The sequence below is a fragment of the Crotalus tigris genome, unplaced genomic scaffold (genome assembly GCF_016545835.1).
Source record: "Crotalus tigris isolate CLP2741 ecotype Arizona unplaced genomic scaffold, ASM1654583v1 scf7180000018018.2415403412:4055106, whole genome shotgun sequence".
Classification (NCBI taxonomy): Eukaryota; Metazoa; Chordata; class Lepidosauria; order Squamata; family Viperidae; genus Crotalus; species Crotalus tigris.
In genome coordinates, this window is record NW_024096780.1 from 3291158 (window position 1) to 3310415 (window position 19258).

The following is a 19258-nucleotide window of genomic DNA, read 5'->3' on the forward strand; positions in this document are numbered from 1 at the left end:
CTATAATCTTAATATATGCTGTAAGATTCTAGGGTGTGGTTATCCTGAACTTCTTCCCCTCAATCCTATCCAGTGCACTCTTGATTTGGATCTCCTAGAAAGCTCTGAGTTGGCAAAATCTTCCCCCTCTGCTGCTGCAGGTGCACATTCCATCACACCTTTTTATGAACAAAGTTTTTAATTTTATTTATTTAATTAGGAAGTTCCTGTGTATCATTATGACGAAATTACAGCTACTATCTGGGTGACACACATTGAACAAGCCAGCCTGAGTAGACTTTTCAAAGACATTACTACTGTATACATAAGGGATGCTATTTCTGCTACATGAATAATGCCTGTAGAAAGGGAATGAAACCTGGGACACAGAGGGAGAGAGAGGGAGCATCAAACTGTCAGCTATAAAGTTTGTCACCAATAAAATCAGAAGTTCCATGTTCCAATGCCACTCTATACAGTAAACTGGCTATTCACACCCTGAAAGATAATAGAGAGTTTTTATTGTGGATACATAGAAATGCTTTCATATCACCAACCTTATAATATGTAGAATATCAACAAACTCAAATAAGACATCTATAAATTAGTTTCGAAGATTTCTATCAAACCTAAAATTTTCTGATACATGACCATGTTTATTATATGTTTATAATAATATGTGGCATATTCTTCCAAATATTTTTTTACAACCCCCCCCCCCGCTAATTTTAGGATTTGGATTCCTCTAATCCACAGGTCGGTAACCTGTGGCTCCAGAGCCGCATGCGGCTCTTTGAGCCTTCCCCTGTGGCTCCCAGCCTCCTCCGCCATTTGCAGAGAGAGACAGAGAGAGGCACTTGCGCTTCCTTGCTTCTCTCTCTGTCTCTCTCTGTGTTTGTGTTTGTGGTTTTGTTTGTGTGTGTGTGTGTAAAAAAGTAGACTCATGGTGTTCTCCGACCAGCTGAAAAGCTTTTTGGGCAGGGCTCCTCCCTTTGCTGTGTCTCTGCAGGAAGCAGGAAACAGGAAGGGCAGGAGAGAGCTAGCTAGCCCAGCTATGCTGACTCAGGAATTCTGGGAGTTGAAGTCCATGAGTCATAAAAAAGACGAGGTTGCCTACCTCTGAGCTTGTTGGAGAACAGCTTGAAGCCAGCTTGCCAGGTGAGCAGAAGATCGGAGAGAGGGAGAGAGAGGGGGAGAGAAAGAGAGAGAGAGAAAAAGAGAGGGAGAAAGAGAGAGAGAGAAAGAAAGAGAGTGGGGGAAGAGGACTGGCAGACCAAGGGCAGAAAGAGGGAGGGAGAGAGAGAGAGACCCTTTTGACATCTAAAATGAAGATAACACTGCATATATCCTGTTTTACCTTTATGATATGTGTGTGTGTGTGTGTTGTAAAAGGTAAAAAAAGATATATGCAGTGTTATCTTCATTTTAGATATCAAAAGGGTTTTGCAGGTACCAGTGTTTTGTTTTCAGTGGGAAATGGGTCCAAGTGGCTCTTTGAGTGTTTTGGGTTGCCTACTCCTGCTCTAATCAAACTAACACTTATACCAGACATGTCAAACACAAGGCCCTGGGGCTGGATGCAGCCTGCGACATGGTTTCATGTGGCCCACGAAGCCATCCTGGAAACAGTGAGGGAATGGCCCCTGCTGCCTTGGTCCTGGCCCTGGCTGCCCAGGAGCCAATGTACAATATTGTGGTGGCCATCTATGCTGAAATGCATTCAGCTCCACAAGATCGTCTGGAAACAGCAAGGGACTGGCCCCTGCCGCGTAGGCCCTGCCTCCTGGGCGTGCACTGGGGAGGTGTCACTCTTTGTGAGGAATGAAGAAATACACCATTGCCTGGAAGTGGCCAGCAAATGGCCCTCACCTACTTCACATATCCGGCTTGATGGGCTCCAGGGGAGGGGTTTCAGCAGGCTCTTCCAGTGGACAATGCCTTGACGCTTGCCCTGGTCCCACCCCCTTCTGCCAGAGACCCTCAGATCTGTCCCATTACTGCCCAGGCCCCCCACAGGCACCCTTGACGTGAATGATGTACAGCTGGCCATGCCCACTCAGTAGGCCACACCCACTCTATCCACGGCCACCCAGTAGGTCTCACCCACCCTGGCCACACCCACCCGGCCCCCTGAGGATAACCGCAGTGCTGATACGTCCCTCAATGAAATTGAGTTTGACACCCCTGACTTATACACTAAAAGCACGCATATTAATTTCAGTTACTTGATTGACAGTCATTAGTGCGGCCTTGGATAAGAACTGCTTGATTCTCTGAATGTTTACTCCGAATCTTTTTACTTATAGTAAAGCCTTCTGAATGTAATCCAAGTTACTTTTAAGCTGTTTCTCAGAAGGTTTTTTTTATCATTCTTCAAAGAAATGAAATACTCAGCTGTGCATACATGAGATGTGATGCTGCCTTTGAGCTCTGGCAGTTCTAACATCTGCTTTGTAAGGCAGATAATGAGAGTTCACACTTACACCACAGACATGGAAAGATTTTAAAAGATGTATAAGATTGTATTTCCAAAAGCAGAGAGCTGTACAGACTCTTCGGGGACCATCTCTGTTCAATCACATACACTTGTCCAGTCAGGTCTGGGAGGAGGGGTCCTGCCATGCTCGGGTCTTATTAGGTCCCCCAAAGAGGGCCTTGTCTGTCATCGTCCTTGCTCTTTCAAGCATCACCTCTTGGAGATTAGATTGACTCCCAACTCTTCCAGCTTTCTGTATGGCCCTAAAAATGTCATTTTGCAACAGGCACGAGGACCTGGGAGCATGATACTGCTTGTGCTATGGCTATATTGATGGATGTTGGACTGCTTCAGCTATGAATGTTGTAGTGTGGTTTTTGAATTATTTTTATTTTTCTTAAATTGCTGTGTTGTTTTGATGTTTTTATATTGTTTTTTTAAATTGGGAATTGCTGGAAGTCACATATTTGAGATAGGAGGCTGTACAAATTGAAATAATCAACCAACCAACAAACACTGGAGTTGAAGAACAATGTATAAGAAGTTGGGTTTCAGAGGGAGCTTGGGATTTTCCATGTGGGACCACTTTTACCTGTCCCATCAGGTTAGGATGGGCAGTCTGGCTGCAGTCTAGGATAAGTGAGCAACAGAGACCTTTGATCAGGGGTGGGCAACTATGACCCCTTTATGACCTGTGGATTTCAACTCTCTATGCTGGCTCAGTAATTCTGACCTAAAGTCTACGGTCATAAAGGGGGCATAATTGCCCACCTCTGCCTTAGACTGTAGTATTGCAGGATCCCAGAAGCGGCTCTTCTTGATGGCAGCGCCTGCTATCTGGAATGACATTCCCACAGAGATCCATATTATTCTCACCCTTAATGACTTTCCCAAAAATATTAAAAATCAGCTTGTTTTCCTAAACATTGGGATAAAATCATTGTGCAGCTCTGGCTTGTTATTGTTGTATCTGGTTTTTTGTTTGATGGTTTTTGTTGTTTTGATATTGAGTTAGCCTTCTGGTCAACTGTATTTTTTAATATATTTTTTTCCTTTTTTTATTTGTAAGCCATCCAGAGTCATTGAAGAGTTAGGCAGTCTCAAAATTGAATAATAAATATGTACTTTTTGATTAGGGTTTCCAGTTTTGGTTTTTTTTTTAACTAATAAATTTCATGATTGAAAAAACTATAAATCCCTGTGTGAACTCACAGAAGGTGTTGAAGAACTAGATTCTCTACTGTAAATAATTTCTCAACCTGATAATTCTCAGGATAAAATACTGCTTTTTGTTGTTGCTATACTCAGAGAACATTTCTGAGTAAAAACGTTTTGGTTTCTTTTTAAATAAATGTATTTCGTACTTAACTGGGAATAGTAGAGTTAAATTAGAATCACAATTATGGGCATGTTGATAGATTTTTTTATTTTCAAATGTATATTTTTATTTCAGAGTAGATACAGGATTAAGTCATATATAGATAGGGTGACTTTAGCTTGCACTAATTTGTTGGGTACTATCCCTATAAAATTAAGGTGGCAGTTGGTACAGTTTATCTTTTAATGAGCATCTTGTGTGTGTTTTTCAAAAGCAAAAATAAAATTCATATTTTTAAAATTGCCCATTTTAATGACCTGTTGTTATTTTTTTTTTCAGGTATATACGTACAAACAGAGATCACTTACACACCAAAAAGTTACACCCATGCAGCCTACAAGCACAGATGGTCTGGAAGATATGGCAGCACTGATAGATCTCCACGAGGGTGCTATCATGTACAATTTATTCCAGCGATATCAGCAAGACAAAATTTATGTAAGTGTCTAGAAGGGCAGAATAAGACATGAATATTTTTCATGAATGATCATGTTATCTAGCATTAAAAAAATTTTCCCTTAGAGAGTATATGGTGTAAATACGGTATAAGGTGTATGGCAATTGGGTGGAAATGATTCCTTAATATTGTTGCTGATCCCAATAGACGAACAGCCATTTTTAGGGCATTCAGTCTAGAATGGTGAGTTTCCTTTTAATTTTTTCAGTAATAATCAATTGTATTATGCTTAAAAATCAGTCCATATTAATGCTGAAACTAGGATTGTTATATCATACAGTGAAATGCAATAGATTTTTTTTTTTTCAGTTAGCCTCCACCCTGACATTCCCACTTCAAGGAGATAGAGGGTAATTCTTTATTCAAAGATATGACTGTAATTCTCAGATAGTTCAAGTTAAAATTCCATTAATTTTGAAGAGCACTTCTCCTCATTCTAGATATTTCTTTCAAGCCCATTTGTACATGATGGTAGAGTGGCATCTTATGTTCAGGTATTAGATCAGTACTGATCTTGTTATTTGATGGTTAGATTTCCATAGACAACATTTGGATGCCTCACAGATATGTAGTCCTTAGGCTTGAAAATATAATTAGCTAAGACTTATACTTCATCTAAAATAAAAACTGTATTTCATAAGGTAAAGACTGAAGAGAGACAGAGAGAGAGAGTGTTCAAAAGCTTGGTTCCAAAATTAGATGTGCCAGCGGTACGGTGGTTACTTGGCTTGCTTTATCAAAGACAGCATGTCTGAAAAGTACTGTAAAGGTTATTCTTTCATGGGATAGTTGCACTTACACAGAAAATTTTGAGGGGAAGAGAACTGAAAACCACATAAGTACATATGCGATATAGTTAAAGGCAAGGGCAGTCTAATTATGGTGTTAAGAATTGGCTCTGAATGCATTTGTTTCCCACAGATTGCAGGCTGTCAGCTGGTTTGGTAAATACAGGCTGAAATGAGGTCAAAACAGCATGAAAGAAAGTGATTGAAACAAGTTTATGTTAAAGCTAAAAATAGAATGATTAATAAATTTTGGAAATGAATCCTCTGTGATTCAAGCTAAAAGCATTGCCTTTTAGCACATATATTCTTTTAGGCATAACCAAGATTAGTGACGGTTTTATCACATGGGACAAGCAGTTTTATCAATGATGAATTTTATCTCAGTACTGTTGTGATGAAAGAGTTCCTCCTATTTGTGATATTGATTTCCTCTCAATAATTTTAAGATAGCTTTGTTTTTAATGTGTGCATAGTTCTCAGTGCCTAAAAGAAAAATAAGAATAGAGCATTTAAAACATAAGCAGACAATAAACCAAATCCTGCCAAAGTCTGCATTTTGAATGAGACCCTCTTTTTCCTGTACACTCCTTGATTTGTCTAGTGAATATTCTTGAAGGAAAATTCAGGAAAAAGGCAGAGAACCTAAGAAAAGATTTTAAGAGCTATCAAGGCCTAAGTGTGATAGTAAAGGGTTAGTTAAGAGCAGAAGAGAGAGAAAAAGAAGGTGACCTAGATCAAAGGAAGAACAAATGGTAAACAATGCCCATTCTATTTCTCTATACATTCCTACTTTTTATGGCTGTTTTGTCCATTGCAGTAATTTTATTTAAACATTCTAGGTAGGTTCTGTATTTGGATGAATTGTTTTATATCCCAGAACTAATGAAACTTGTTTTAGCATAGCATCTTTAGCATAATATATTGAACAGTTATCATCAACTTTAATTGGATCTCCATTTGTTTTATATCTTCGTTTTGGTTCCATAAACTCTTCTAATAACACTTGATCCATCTAATTATGGAATGCTTTTCAATGTAGCTTTATTCCCAAGAGAGATCTTTCAGGGAGCTAATGACTACATATTAATGATAAATGAAACAATGAATTGTTTTATTCTCTCTTGGCTTCTCGCCAAATGCAAAACAACATTTTAAACATTCCAATCTTTGTTCTCCTAATCTGATAAATATTGTTTAGAAGCATCTATATTCTAGATACTGGCTTTGGCATACTAATTCTGATTTACAAGTGAGCTTGAATCCATTTAATATTTTGGAAGCCATAATTAAATGTGGATGGTAAATGATTACCTATGACAAAAGTGAGAGGCTAGAAAGTTCTTGGATTGTCTGATCTTCCAAGGAATGATAAACCATCAGGCTTATATAGTGATTTTAGATAGTCTATAGCAGTGGTGGCGAACCTATGGCACGCGTGCTAGAGGTGGCACTCAGAGCCCTCTCTGTGGGCACACGTGCCATGCCCCGGAGATGGCAATCATCCTCTTCAACCAGCCGCCCGCTAACTCACCGAGGTCCCGCGTGGCCGGATGCATCCCAGCACCCATGCGCTTGCTGGCCTCTGTGTGTGGGGGCCGATGATGCCAGGCAGCAGCTGCCCCGGACCCTGCCTCACCCTGCGACAATGGCACCCCCACCCTGCCTCGCCTTGCCTCATCTCACCCCATAGGACCAGCCTCCTGCCCACCGCCCCATCCCCTGGATCTCCCCCAACCCTGCCCAGGCCCCACAGGTGTCCCTCCCCAGGAGCAACATCGAGCTGGCCACGCCCACCTGTCTGCCATGACCACTGTAGCCACACCCACCCAGCCACACCCACCCGGCGATACATAAGTGGGTTTGGGGTTGAGGTTTGGGCACTCAGTCTCTAAAAGGTTCGCCATCACTGGTCTATAGTCATTAGAAATTTCTGTGTGGGTTTTTTTCCAGTTGATGTTTCAGCTTTTTCTTTAGATTGAGGTAATTTTGCAGATATAAATGATCAAGGGGTTTAAATATATGACCCGTATCCTTATTTCCTATGTGTGTTTTGTTTGTTTTGGTTTTTGCCATAAGAAAACACAGGCCTGAGGAATAATGCATCCTCTGGCTGCAAGAGGTGCCCATTCTTTCATTTCTCAATTTTTAGATCTGAAAGTATCACAAACAAAAAATGGGAATAACTTAGTAAAGCACATGCAGAGCAGAAAATAAGCAAGATGAGTCTAGGCCGGCGTTCCCCAACATTTCCAGCTTTGCGGACCAGCAGGGGGGGTGAGGGGAGGGTTAGGTGCGAGTGGCAGGCACGTGTGCATGCATGCAGCTCCATTTGCACAAGCAGTAGTCACACACGCCCGCCACTCGCATAAATGGAGCTTTGTGCGTGCACCTGCCTGCTGTGTGCATGCTCACATTCTGAATGGGCCGTGGCCTGGGGGTTGGGGACCCCTGTCTAGGCCATATTGTGCAGCAGTGCCCTATCTCTTGAAATGGAATATGCAGGAATGCAACAATATTTGCTATTTAGTTGACTGTCATATATTTGCATGTGTGTATGTGCGGCTTTTCACCAAAATGTTCAAATAAATTATAAAGATTTTTTTTAAAAAAAATACATTCAGTGTTTCCTCTGAAATAAACACCTGTACATACCAAATTCCCTTTTGGCAATTCTTCTGGGTGAATCAAATGTTAAAGCTGATATAAAAATAAAGGTTCTTTACAGTCTTGTTTCAAACTTTCCTCTCGACACTTCTGTTTGAGTCTGTTTTGTAGCATTTATTTGTTCCAGCTGTAGAAGGGAGAAGGTAAGCTTCTTACACTTTACTGAGAAGGACATTTTTCTTGAATAGTATTAATTTAATTTGTTTATAGAGGAATATTTCAATATGTTGCACCTGTCATATTGGATAGCATCTTGTTATGAGAACACAACACATAATTAAATGATTGGAGCTATCTGTAACAAATGATGGGACTAGGTAGAAACTTCTATAAACATATAATCATATGTTAAACTATTGCTTTTAAGAAAAATGTTTGACCTCAAACACTTAACTTATAATTTAGGGAGAGAATTGGACACTGTCCCTTACAAATTAGGTAAACAAATGAAGCATAAGGCAAACTGAAGTGTTAGTAAATCAAGGGTACTTGCATGCATGCAACTATAAATTATATCTCACCTTAGGATACAAATGAAGAAACAGCCTATCAAGTGCTGGGCTGCCTTATATATTTTTTGTACTAATTTGTGTTCAGTGGCTGACCTACTTGGCTCACAGAAAAATGAGCTTGAAAAATGGGAAGCAACAGAGTGAGACAAAGTCAAATATACTGTGTCTCAAATTACAATGTAATTTGTTTTATCAATAAATATGGGTCAAATTGCTAAAGATGGACCTTCTGTTCTCTGTATTCAGACAAAGATTGCAGGAAGTCAGAAACAAGTCATTACTTTGAATTCCCGTGCTGTCCTGTGGGCTTCCTAAAGGAATCTGGTAGACCACTACTGATTTATTTTTACATTAGGAAGCACACTTTTCTACAACACCATATAATACACTGCCTTTGAAATTCCACATTTGGCATGTTCCTTCTATGTGTTTGCATGTGTGTGTCTAGGCATATACTTTTCCAAAACACAAACTAGCCTTGGGTATGCAGAATTTGTTGGATGGTACTTTGGGTTGCAGCCAAAATCATGAACCAGATGGATCTTTCTTTACATCCACGGTATTTTTGAAAAATGTTTTTTAATGATATGTTTCCTTGCCAACATTAAAATAAACTTTTTAGTGATTCCAAGTTAAAGCCTCGCTACCTTTTGAATGTGTTTGGCATTTAATAGGTTTTTTGAGAGTTTGTCTAAAACAAAAGTTCTAAAGAATGTGAAAAGTGAGGCAACTGTTAAGTTACATGAAGGGTCTGTTACATCCCTGATAACCATTCATAATGTTAGTATAATTGTGAAAATGTTTAATTCAGTGGGCTAAGTGGAAATCATGTAGCTAATTATTTTATTTATTACAGTACAACCTTGATTCTTTGGATTTCCATTCATTTATCCTCACATGCAAATGAATAAACTTTTGGTTTGGCATCCGTGCATGAATATTTGATATAATTTATGTCTTTTGTGCAAATGCAAAAACAGCAATTATGTAACTACAAAAACACAGAGATAATATAATATTGGATTTAAAGGACATTTGCTGTTACCAAAGACTGTTTCAATCCAGATGGCCTGTTGAATTGAGATCTTCCTTCATTTTGTCTTGTATATTTCTTGGAAGAGTTCTCCACTGGGTTCCTCCTTTGTTCAGGACTGTCAAGGGTCATGAAATAAAACATCCATCTTCCTTTGCTCTTTACTTTGTATATTTAAAAAAGAATAATCTGAATTTAAATGCAGTCTGTAATATAATCAATTACAGTATCCATTAGGACTGGCTCATAGATTTGGAGTAGGAGGCATCATTTTATTGTGGGTCTCCTTCCTTCAGGGATTCTTTCAGTCAGTGCTGATGGAGGAAAGACCAAATCCCTGATTGTTTCTTTGTGAAGTACCAGTTCTCTCCTCGCTCTTGTTGAACATCTACATGCAAATGCTACCCAGTTTTACATCTCAACTCTTGATTGCCCACATTATGTCTAAGATTCTGCTTCACTTGAAAAAAGATTAAGTGATTTTTGAGGCTTCCTGGATCTGGAAAGTTTCCATATTTAGTTCTGAATTAGGTTGTACTCTCCCAGAGAGTGCAGATATACAATTTGGGACTATTCTTACAATTCCTGCTTGAAGGACAATGCAGCTATGGCTTGGAGGGATTTTGCACAAATGTACCTTATTGCCAATTGTGCCCATTCCTGGAAAAGGAGACCTTCCTTATACAGTCTACATTGGGTTGCCTTGAAAAGATGAAACTATAGTTGGTCCAGAAAACAAGTAGCACTGGTAGTTATGGGTACATCCTATTATTTCCAAGTAACATTGGTACTTTCTGGTGCAATTCAAGGTGCTGGTTATGAACTATAAAACCCTTCATAAACATGGGCCCACCTGTTTCTTTTCTTTGATTAGCATGTTCTGGATCCTGTCAGTGAAATAATGCCATATGTTGGAAGTCAAGAGATGTGCCTGCTTTGTTGCTGTGCTTATCATATAGAATAGCATTTCCTTTGACATCTCAATGGCCCTTTCTTGCCTTTGTATAGCTTTGGGTCGGTAGATCTTGTGAACATGTCTGGGTTGACTGACTTGGAGTGTGTGTAAACCAAGTTTGGTTAAAATTGCTTTATGCCATATTGTGTGTGCTGTTCAAATTCCTTGCTTAATTGTGTATGCTGCCATAAGTCATGTCACCTGTGGCAATATAAATTGACAAAATAGATTTCATTTACCCATAATATACCGTAAAGCTTTGTCAAAAATACAAAGATGACTCTTGCTTTTTGTGGTATTCCGTTCTAGCTGAATAGCGAATAAGACCGTGGATAAGGGATAATATTGAAAAGTACTAGATACAAACAAATTTGCTGCAGATGCATGAAATCATTTATTATGGTACCAAGATTTGGTGTGCATTTTCATATCACAGATATACAAGACAAAAGATAATGGGACCACAGATAACAAGGGCTGCCTGTATTCTAGATGCTGGCATTTTTCCCATTTATTTTTAATTCAAATATTTAAGTTTTTTTTTTTTTAAAAAAAAAAAATGGGGCAGGAAACCTGAGAAGAATCAATGAAGATGTTCATAGGCATATCAGTGCCCACATGTTGCCTTTCTCTGCCCTTAGGCTTTTGCTGGAAAATGTCTCAGAATAGGTTCTAGGTTGTGCCTTATATCTTCTATTGTATTTTACAATCCTAGACTGCAATTTTTACCACTCTTATTTAATTTAAGAGTGAGCCAGTGAAAACAAGTTCTGCATAAAATTGCTTTTCCCAAACAATGTTATTTGCTTGGTTTTTTTAGTTGATCAAATTATCCCCAGCCTTTTGGGATTTTTCTCCCCTTCAGAATTGGGGTTTTACTCTGCTTGTATGTACTAGGCCTTGTCAAATATGTGTGTGTGTGTGTGTGTGTGTATAAATATAAATTCAGGAATATAATGATTATAGCAGTATATCTAATCAAATCACCCAAATATGCCTTATTTTTTTTTCTTTCAGACTTACATTGGTTCTATTGTTGCCTCAGTTAACCCCTATAAGACTATCCCAGGTCTGTATGATCAGACCACTGTAGAGCACTACAGCCGTCATCACCTGGGAGAGATTTCACCTCATATTTTTGCTATTGCTAATGAATGCTACCGCTGCCTATGGAAACGTCATGACAACCAATGTGTTCTGATCAGGTATTTTGAATAATGTATTAATTACTCCAGCTTTTGTTGCTGAATTGTGATTATATATGAAATTTTCCATTGTCGAATATGGTGGTGAAGGAATACTCTAATTCTTTTCTATAAGATCTCATTAAAAATGAAATACATGGAGGTATAGCTTCATTACATGATCCCAATCTCTTCTTGAAGACAAATATCTTTATATCTAATATATGTCTTGTGGTCATTCAATAAAAGTTATGTTTCTAGTTTTACATAGTTTACTCTGGTCAATTAATGTAGACTTCATTTCACTTTGAACACTGTGATTTTCTCACTGAGTTATGTCATGCTGTGCAGAAGATTAATTTGTCACCACTAGTTGTGAATAAGTACATTGATCAAAGAAAGACCTTAGAAAACCCATAAATAACAGCAGCAATAATAATGAAAATTCTTGAATGTACTAGTTGATTTAATCCCCTTAACTGAGCTTGCTTATTTTCTCTACTGTTTAACCTAACTTACCCTTTCATTTAATGAGGATAAAATAGTTTTTCACTAGATCCCAATGTTCAGTGGTTTTCTGACAAACAATATTTCAGTTATTGTATTAATGAAATGTTGCACTTCAGTTCCTTACGTGTGTTAGGACATATGAAAGATGTTCATGTACAATCACTCAAACTAGTAGTATGTCAAGGGAAGGGCTTTAGAAGAGCAGATTGATGGGGACAGTTGTCTTGGATTCCATGCTTTGAAAGGGTCTCATCTAAAAGAAGATTAACCAATTATAGTTGCAATAATTATTTCAGTGTTCTGGGTCTCCATCAATATACACCTTAGATTTCAGTAAACAAAAATCAGTAGAGAATTGCATAGGATGCAGGAAGACGGTCTTGGTAACTAACATTGAATGAATATTGGCTTTTAAAGCTGGGATATCTGGGGAAAACAAAAAGCCAAGAGATGTGAATCTCCCACTTCTCTGTATGTGCATGCACCATGAACATATATACATATAAAGGACTGGGGCTTTGATTGCGTGTTTGTGTCCATCGTTGTGTTTTTTGAGATCCTTCTATAGAGACCTTACCTCAAAGTCTTAACATATCTTCTCTGATAGGATTATTTGGGAGGCAATGGTAGCTCTGAGATGTCATTTGTATCATTAATAGTATTCGTGTTTCAAATGAGTTAAATTGGATGTTTAAATATTTGTATGTTTAAAATGCTATAGCACAGTGGTGGCGAACCTATGGCACGGGTGCCAGAGGCAGCACTCAGAGCCCTCTCTGTGGGCACACACCGTTGCCCTAGTCCTAGGCCTTCAGCTGGGTTTTATAAAACCTTTTCACTTTAGGCCTCAATCAGTCAATTTCAACTTCTTGCGAGGGGGGGGGAGATCTTGCAAAGTTGGAATTGATTGATTGAACTTTTTAATCCCACCCAGTCTGCCATTACCACCGCAGTCACGCCCACCCAATGGGCCACACCCACCCGGCACCCGTCGGTGCATAAGTGGGTTTTGGGTTGCAGTTTGGGCACTTGGTCTCTAAAAGGTTCGCCATCACTGCTATAGCACTTTTCACTATTTTTTTCAGGGCATCTTATAATAACTATACTCAAATGCCTGTGTGTAGGGAAATGAAAAGAATTTCAACTGGTTCTGAAAAGGCAATACAGTTGCTCAATGTGCCTCCCTGAGGGGAGGGTGAGGAGACAACTCCAAAGTTGGGAGATTCTCCAGCAGGATGGCTGTAGAGTCCAAATGGATGGGTTCTATGACGGCCTTCCTGCCTGGCAGACTGGGTAAAAACTTCGGCCACACCCCTTCCTTTGGGCGTGACCCCAGTTTTGACTCAGTCTCGAAGCCTGGTAGAAGTGCGAGAAGCAGCTCTTAGGAAAGAAGAGTTTTCACAAAGAAAAGAATATCCTCTTCCAGTTTTTTTTTTTTTTTCCTCCCCTTTTTGCAGCAGGCAGGGATCCCGGGCAGAGGAATAGAACACCGACGCCTCCCAGCCAGGATCGTCGGAGTGGTGAGAGGATCGCCAGGGCGGTTAGCCAGGGGGGCTCGGGCCGGTCAGTGGATCTTCCGCGGATCCCGCCAAACAGCTGTTTGGCGCGGGGACATTTCCCGGACCACCCGCCGGGCAGCTGAGTGGCACGGAGGCCACTCGGTCCGGCGGAGGAGCTGAGGCGCCGTTCAGCGCCAAACAGCTGAGCGGCGCGGGAAAACAGAGCGCTGATCAGCTGAGCGGCGCGAGAAGCGCAGCGCGCCCAAACCGACCGGCAGAGCCTCAGCGCCGTTTTTTCTCCCCCAGCGGAGAGGCACAGCCCCCTTAAGGACAAAAGAGCCATTCAAGCCGGTTAATTACCCTATTGCTGGCTATTAAAGACCCGCCATTGTTGGAGCCTCGTGGCTCATCCGGCTACTATTGGGAGGCGGGGCTTCCTCCCATTCGCCATTTTAAACAAGCAGTTTAGCCGCCGCTTTTTTCCTTTACGTTAAGACACTTGGGCAAGAGGAAGGAAGAGGAATAAAAGATTAGAACCTCTATCAGTTCTGAGCGTGGTCTGCTACCACAGCCACAGACCGGGGGAGAGAGAGATATAAACTGTACTTTTGTCTGGACTAGGTGAGGAGGTGAGGAGGAATATTTTTTCTTTTCCTAACTGTTCCTATAGTTCCTATAGCCAATAGAATAAAAGGGAGTAGCACAGCTAAGGAAAAGGGGGGGAAAATGACGGACTGCATTGTTTGGCGACCCCCGTGAAATGGTCGTTCGACCCCAAATGGGGTCCCGACCCAAAGGTTGAGAACTACTGGTTTACAACATAAAGGTGGTTGACCAATGATATTTGAAATGCTTCAAGCTTCAGTTAATTCACTGGGTGGAGGTAGAGAAGGTGACCTTCTGGAGGGGATAAAGGCATCTTTGTACGTATGTGTGACGATAATATTCCTGCTATCCTGGTGCCATTTTTGATAGGTTTTGCCTTGTCCTTGTACATAGTTAGGGCCCCTTGCAGCTGCTCATAATGATTGTTGTTATTGAAGAAGGCAGATGATATAAGTAAAAGAGTTCAGATTTTTTTTCTATTCCTAAGCAACTAAGATTTAGGGGAATGTTTTAGCAGGAAGAAAAAACTTAACTGATGAAGTGATTATACCGAGGGTTTAGCATATATCTGGTATTGGATTTTTGTCTCCAGTTATCCTTTGAAAACCTTCAAACACTCTTGTTTTCCAACAAAAGCATAAAGGTGGCGTAGCAGTTAGAGTGCAGTACTGCAGGCCACTTTAGCTGACTGTGTTCAGCAGATCAGCGGTTCAAATCTCACCGGCTCAAGGTTGACTCAGCCTTCCATCCTTCCGGGGTAGGTAAAATGAGGACCCAGATTGTTGGGGGCAATGTAAATATATATATACATTGCTTATTGGTGTACACCGCTTAGAGAGTGCTTGCACTTAAAGCGGTATATAAGTCTCATAAATAAATAAATAAATAAATTCTGAATAACAAGAATCAACTGTTCATGGGGAGATTTAGTATGTCAAAACAAAATATAAAATGTTAATATGGTGACCTCATTGAAGATCAGAACTTTACAGAAAAGTAAAACCCAAGGATTTATGTATGAAGTTTATTTGAAATACACTGCTATTTTTCTGTTGGTTGTGAAGCACGCTTCTATTTAGAAATCAGCTTTTTAACATATTGGAGTTAGAGGTTCCCATGGTGAGTATAATAATTTATCCAAAGGGTGGTAAGAGAACAACATATTAACATTAGCATGTGATATACCATTGCTCCTTATATCTGCAGCCAGAATTAGGACCAGTACAGTGCATTGTCGGATTGCTTACCTTAGGAATATTTGCTGTTGTATATAGTTTTTCTTGCTTCCTTTTGTGTAGACATTCCAGGCATCTCTCATTGATAATTTAGAACCATTGTTTAGGACAAGGGCAGTTAGTAAGACCTGATGTGAACTTATAATGCAGGTTATCCTTGACTGACGACCATTTCTTTAGCATAAACAATGTGAAAAACCATATAAAAGCTAATAAAAATGGCAGAGAGGTTCACTGCTCCCAGGTCAAAAGCCTTTTTTCATAAGATATTTATCTACATCAAATGTCCATCTTTTCGTAAGGTAATCTGACTAACTGTAGACTTGCTTTCTTTTTCTTTTTGTCTTCCAGTGGTGAAAGTGGTGCTGGTAAAACGGAGAGCACTAAGTTGATTCTCAAGTTTTTGTCTGCTGTAAGCCAACATTCTCTGGAACTCTCTTGTATGGAGAAAATAGCTAGCGTTGAACAAGCAATTTTGGAGAGCAGGTATATATGTGTGCCATAGCATTTTCTTAAGGAAAACAATAAAGAAGACTTACGGGAGGAAATTATTTAAGCAGAAGCTTGCCTGCTTGCTGATAGAATACAAAACTATTAGCAGTATCAGGGATGAGCAGCTAAACTGATGTCATCTAATTCCATATAATATCCTAGAAAGTGATTTCCTAGGCAGTAGGCAAACTAGAAAATTAACTGAGCCTCTCTTACATTTTTATATATAGTTGGTCAAGTTGTTGATAGTTTAATGGATTAGAAAGTGTGTTTTTTTAAGTTTATTTTCTGTCTCAGTACAAGTATTTTTAAATTAGGTAAAAGCAATATGTTGACACAATACTATACATTTTTCTATTTTCTTGAAATATATCTTTAAAAAAATGATGTAATATCATAAAGCATTCAATAAGGTGATTTCTTAGCAGCAGCCAGCTACTATCATTGGTCAAGCTATCTTTCATGCAATTTATCAAGACAAGAAAAGACATCCTTTCTGCTCAAGCTTGAATTGGTTTGCACTATTAATTCACAGTTGTCAACCTCTTCTTGAATATGCTGTGGAGATCCTCCCCAACCACTCCACCAAGGGTTTGAGTCAGGTTAACATTGCTAGATGCATAGCATCATTCAACAACAACAACAGTGTTTATAATTGTGCTTTGGGGACACGCTGTGTTACAGCTGTTTCCAGTTACTTTTCCTTAAGCATGGTTCCAGCATGAGAAAAAGTGATAAAACATTTTTTTATATATGTTTGGTCCTGATTTGGGAAAGTGGAACCAATATCACCTATTATAGTTGCAAACTATGTGATCTGTGGCATAACATACAATTTTTCAGGGACATCCCAGTGATGCTCCTCTTCTTGTATTTCTGTTATCCATTGTCTTCTCCTTCATCTAATTCTCTCAACCATAACAAATGTAGTTATTTTTTTCTAGGCTGTCATCCATTGACATCACGTATCCAAAATGTACATCTACTTGTTAATCTTGTACATCTTGCCAATCTTTATTTTTTCCAGGAGCTTTAGTTCTTACTACTTACTCTTGGTATCTTTAATAACGGTCTCCATGTCCCATTTAAATGGATACTGATTTTTTTAAATCAGTACCCAACTTTCACAGCTATAAATTATCACTGCCAAACCACTGCTTTAGCAATTCTGATCTTTTTTGGTCACCGAGATGCCATCTTGAATAATTTTATCTAAGCTGATCATTACTTAGGACTAATCTTTTATCTATTTCTATAGCACAATATATATCCTTATACTTCCTCATATAGAAAGCAAAATGTTGCTTATGCCATGATTTAATACCATTTTTCTCTTTGCATCACAGAGTTGTACTGAATCTAGGCCATGTTATCTTATGTTTATTACATTTATTATATTACATTCTGGCTCTTAAGTTCTCTAGGCCATTCCTTGCTGGCTCTCTATCTTTAATATTCTAACTTTAACCCATTCATTTTATACCAATAATTTACTGTCTTCTCAATTTGTACTAGGAAATGTTTTGGCCGACTGGATTGCATTTCTCTTTATCTGTTTCCTTTTATATAGTTTGTTTGATTCCAGTATTGCTCATCTGGTGATGTCCAAATATTCAGTATCTCCATATTGCTTGAAGCAGTATTTGTGAATAAATAATTTGCTTCACAAAACCTTATCATCTTAACATAGTCCGTTTTTCTTTATTTTTCCAAATTCAGCATTCCCGCCACCCTTTAGAAGTCTTCCTTTCTTGATATTGCATTTATTATCTTGTCCAATTTGACATGGAAGCCTCGAGTATCTTTTATCCTTATGTCTTACTAAGGTGATAGTAAAGTGATTGATGTTTACACTATATCCACTGTTTCGGGTTACAGTTCGGTATTTACCTATGTCCTTTTTAATATGATTGCCACCCCATTTCTTCATATGGTCTCAAGTCTTGAACATATTTCAATTATGAATGATTGGATGATGAAAAATGAACATAATTATCTGAATTAAAGTGTCAGACAAGAGGCAGCTTAGCCCTCAGCAGGAATGTGGACATGGTAAATGTCTCAGAAGGGACCTTCCCTAGTTTTTTGGGCTGTAAAGGCCATGTGAAGAAACTTTCAGATGTGCAAGAGTCTGTTAATGTAATGTAACCAGACAATAAAGTAGAGCTAGTCCTTCTGAGCAAGCTTCTTACCTATATTTATTTGTTTATAAATCACATTTAGAGAATATCTCACAGAGCGACTTCTTGTCTAGACTATTTTGCTGCGCTGACACCTCAATAGGTTCTCCCCTCCTTCTGCCCCCCCCCACCTTCTGGTATATTATTCCTTCAAGGAATATTTAAAAACATACTAGGAGCTCATGACTTGTTTGAGATGACTTGATATATTTTATACTTTGAATAGACTTTTTAAAACATGCTTGTTAGCATTACAAGATTTCTATCAGTAAGACTTATTATCATTTTTATGGGACTCATAAACATTTAATAATTTTGTCTCTTTCTCTCTCTTTTTTTTTTACCTCAGCCCAATTATGGAAGCATTTGGCAATGCAAAGACTGTTTACAACAACAACTCTAGTCGCTTTGGGAAATTTGTTCAGCTAAACTTCTGTCAGAAAGGCAATATTCAGGGAGGAAAAATTGTAGACTGTATCCTGCATTTTCTGTGCCTTGTAATTATTATATGAGCTCTCTCTCTCTCTCTCTCTCTCTCTCTCTCTCTCTCTCTCTCTCTCTCTCTCTCTCTGTGTGTGTGTGTGTGTGTGTGTGTGTATCTCTATATCATATATATCATTTATTTATCTGGTGTTAAATTTATTTATCTGGTGAAAAAAGGCAGCTTGTCTATTTTACTTTATTCCAAAATTGCAGATTAGAATATTAAAAACTCTGAAAAATCCTCTTTCTCTCATGGTTTAATGTAGGAAGCTTTCTTGAAAAAATTAGAAAATGTACATTTTTAATTTTTTTATCACTCATTTGTTTAATCTTCAGAGTAAAACTGTTCAAACTTAACAATTAGATGGCAACCTTTGCCTAGAGAAAGCTAAAATATAGCTTAAATTCTATATTCAGCTTTATAAAATCAAGAAGATAATGCACTTGATTCTTTTGTGCAGTGTATCAGCCAGTGAGTGATTAAACTGAGCCAGGTCTGCTCTAATTAATCCTAGATATGTTTCTCTTTTTCAGTCTGTGTTGGTCTTGCTGCCTGGCTCAATAGGAAAAATTTCTATTAAGGTGGTTGTTATTTTCTGTTAGTACTCCTTAATGTAGAAGTAACTAATCCTTTTCAATTGAACATATTTTTCTGATTTTTTAAAACCTTGTCAGAAAGATTGAGAGTACTGTATTAATTCTTCATAGCAAACAAAAGATGCATGTGAGAGAAAGAGGGGGAAAGAAAAAGAGAGTTTTACATGTTATGTCTGGATCTGTTTCCTGTGTGGTTTATTTAATTCTTTTACCAATATATTTCATCACCA

At 38.7% G+C, this 19258-nt stretch overlaps 1 protein-coding gene across 1 annotated transcript in view; it reads left to right on the forward strand.

The window, feature by feature from the left end:
- Positions 1–19258, forward strand: part of MYO10 (myosin X) — a 155985-nt gene that overhangs the window by 62121 nt on the left and 74606 nt on the right. The window contains exons 3-6 of the mRNA XM_039346765.1: positions 4113–4271; positions 11260–11447; positions 15628–15762; positions 18298–18422. Of these exons, the coding sequence (XP_039202699.1) occupies positions 4113–4271; positions 11260–11447; positions 15628–15762; positions 18298–18422 (607 nt within the window). The remainder of the gene's footprint in view (positions 1–4112; positions 4272–11259; positions 11448–15627; positions 15763–18297; positions 18423–19258) is intronic.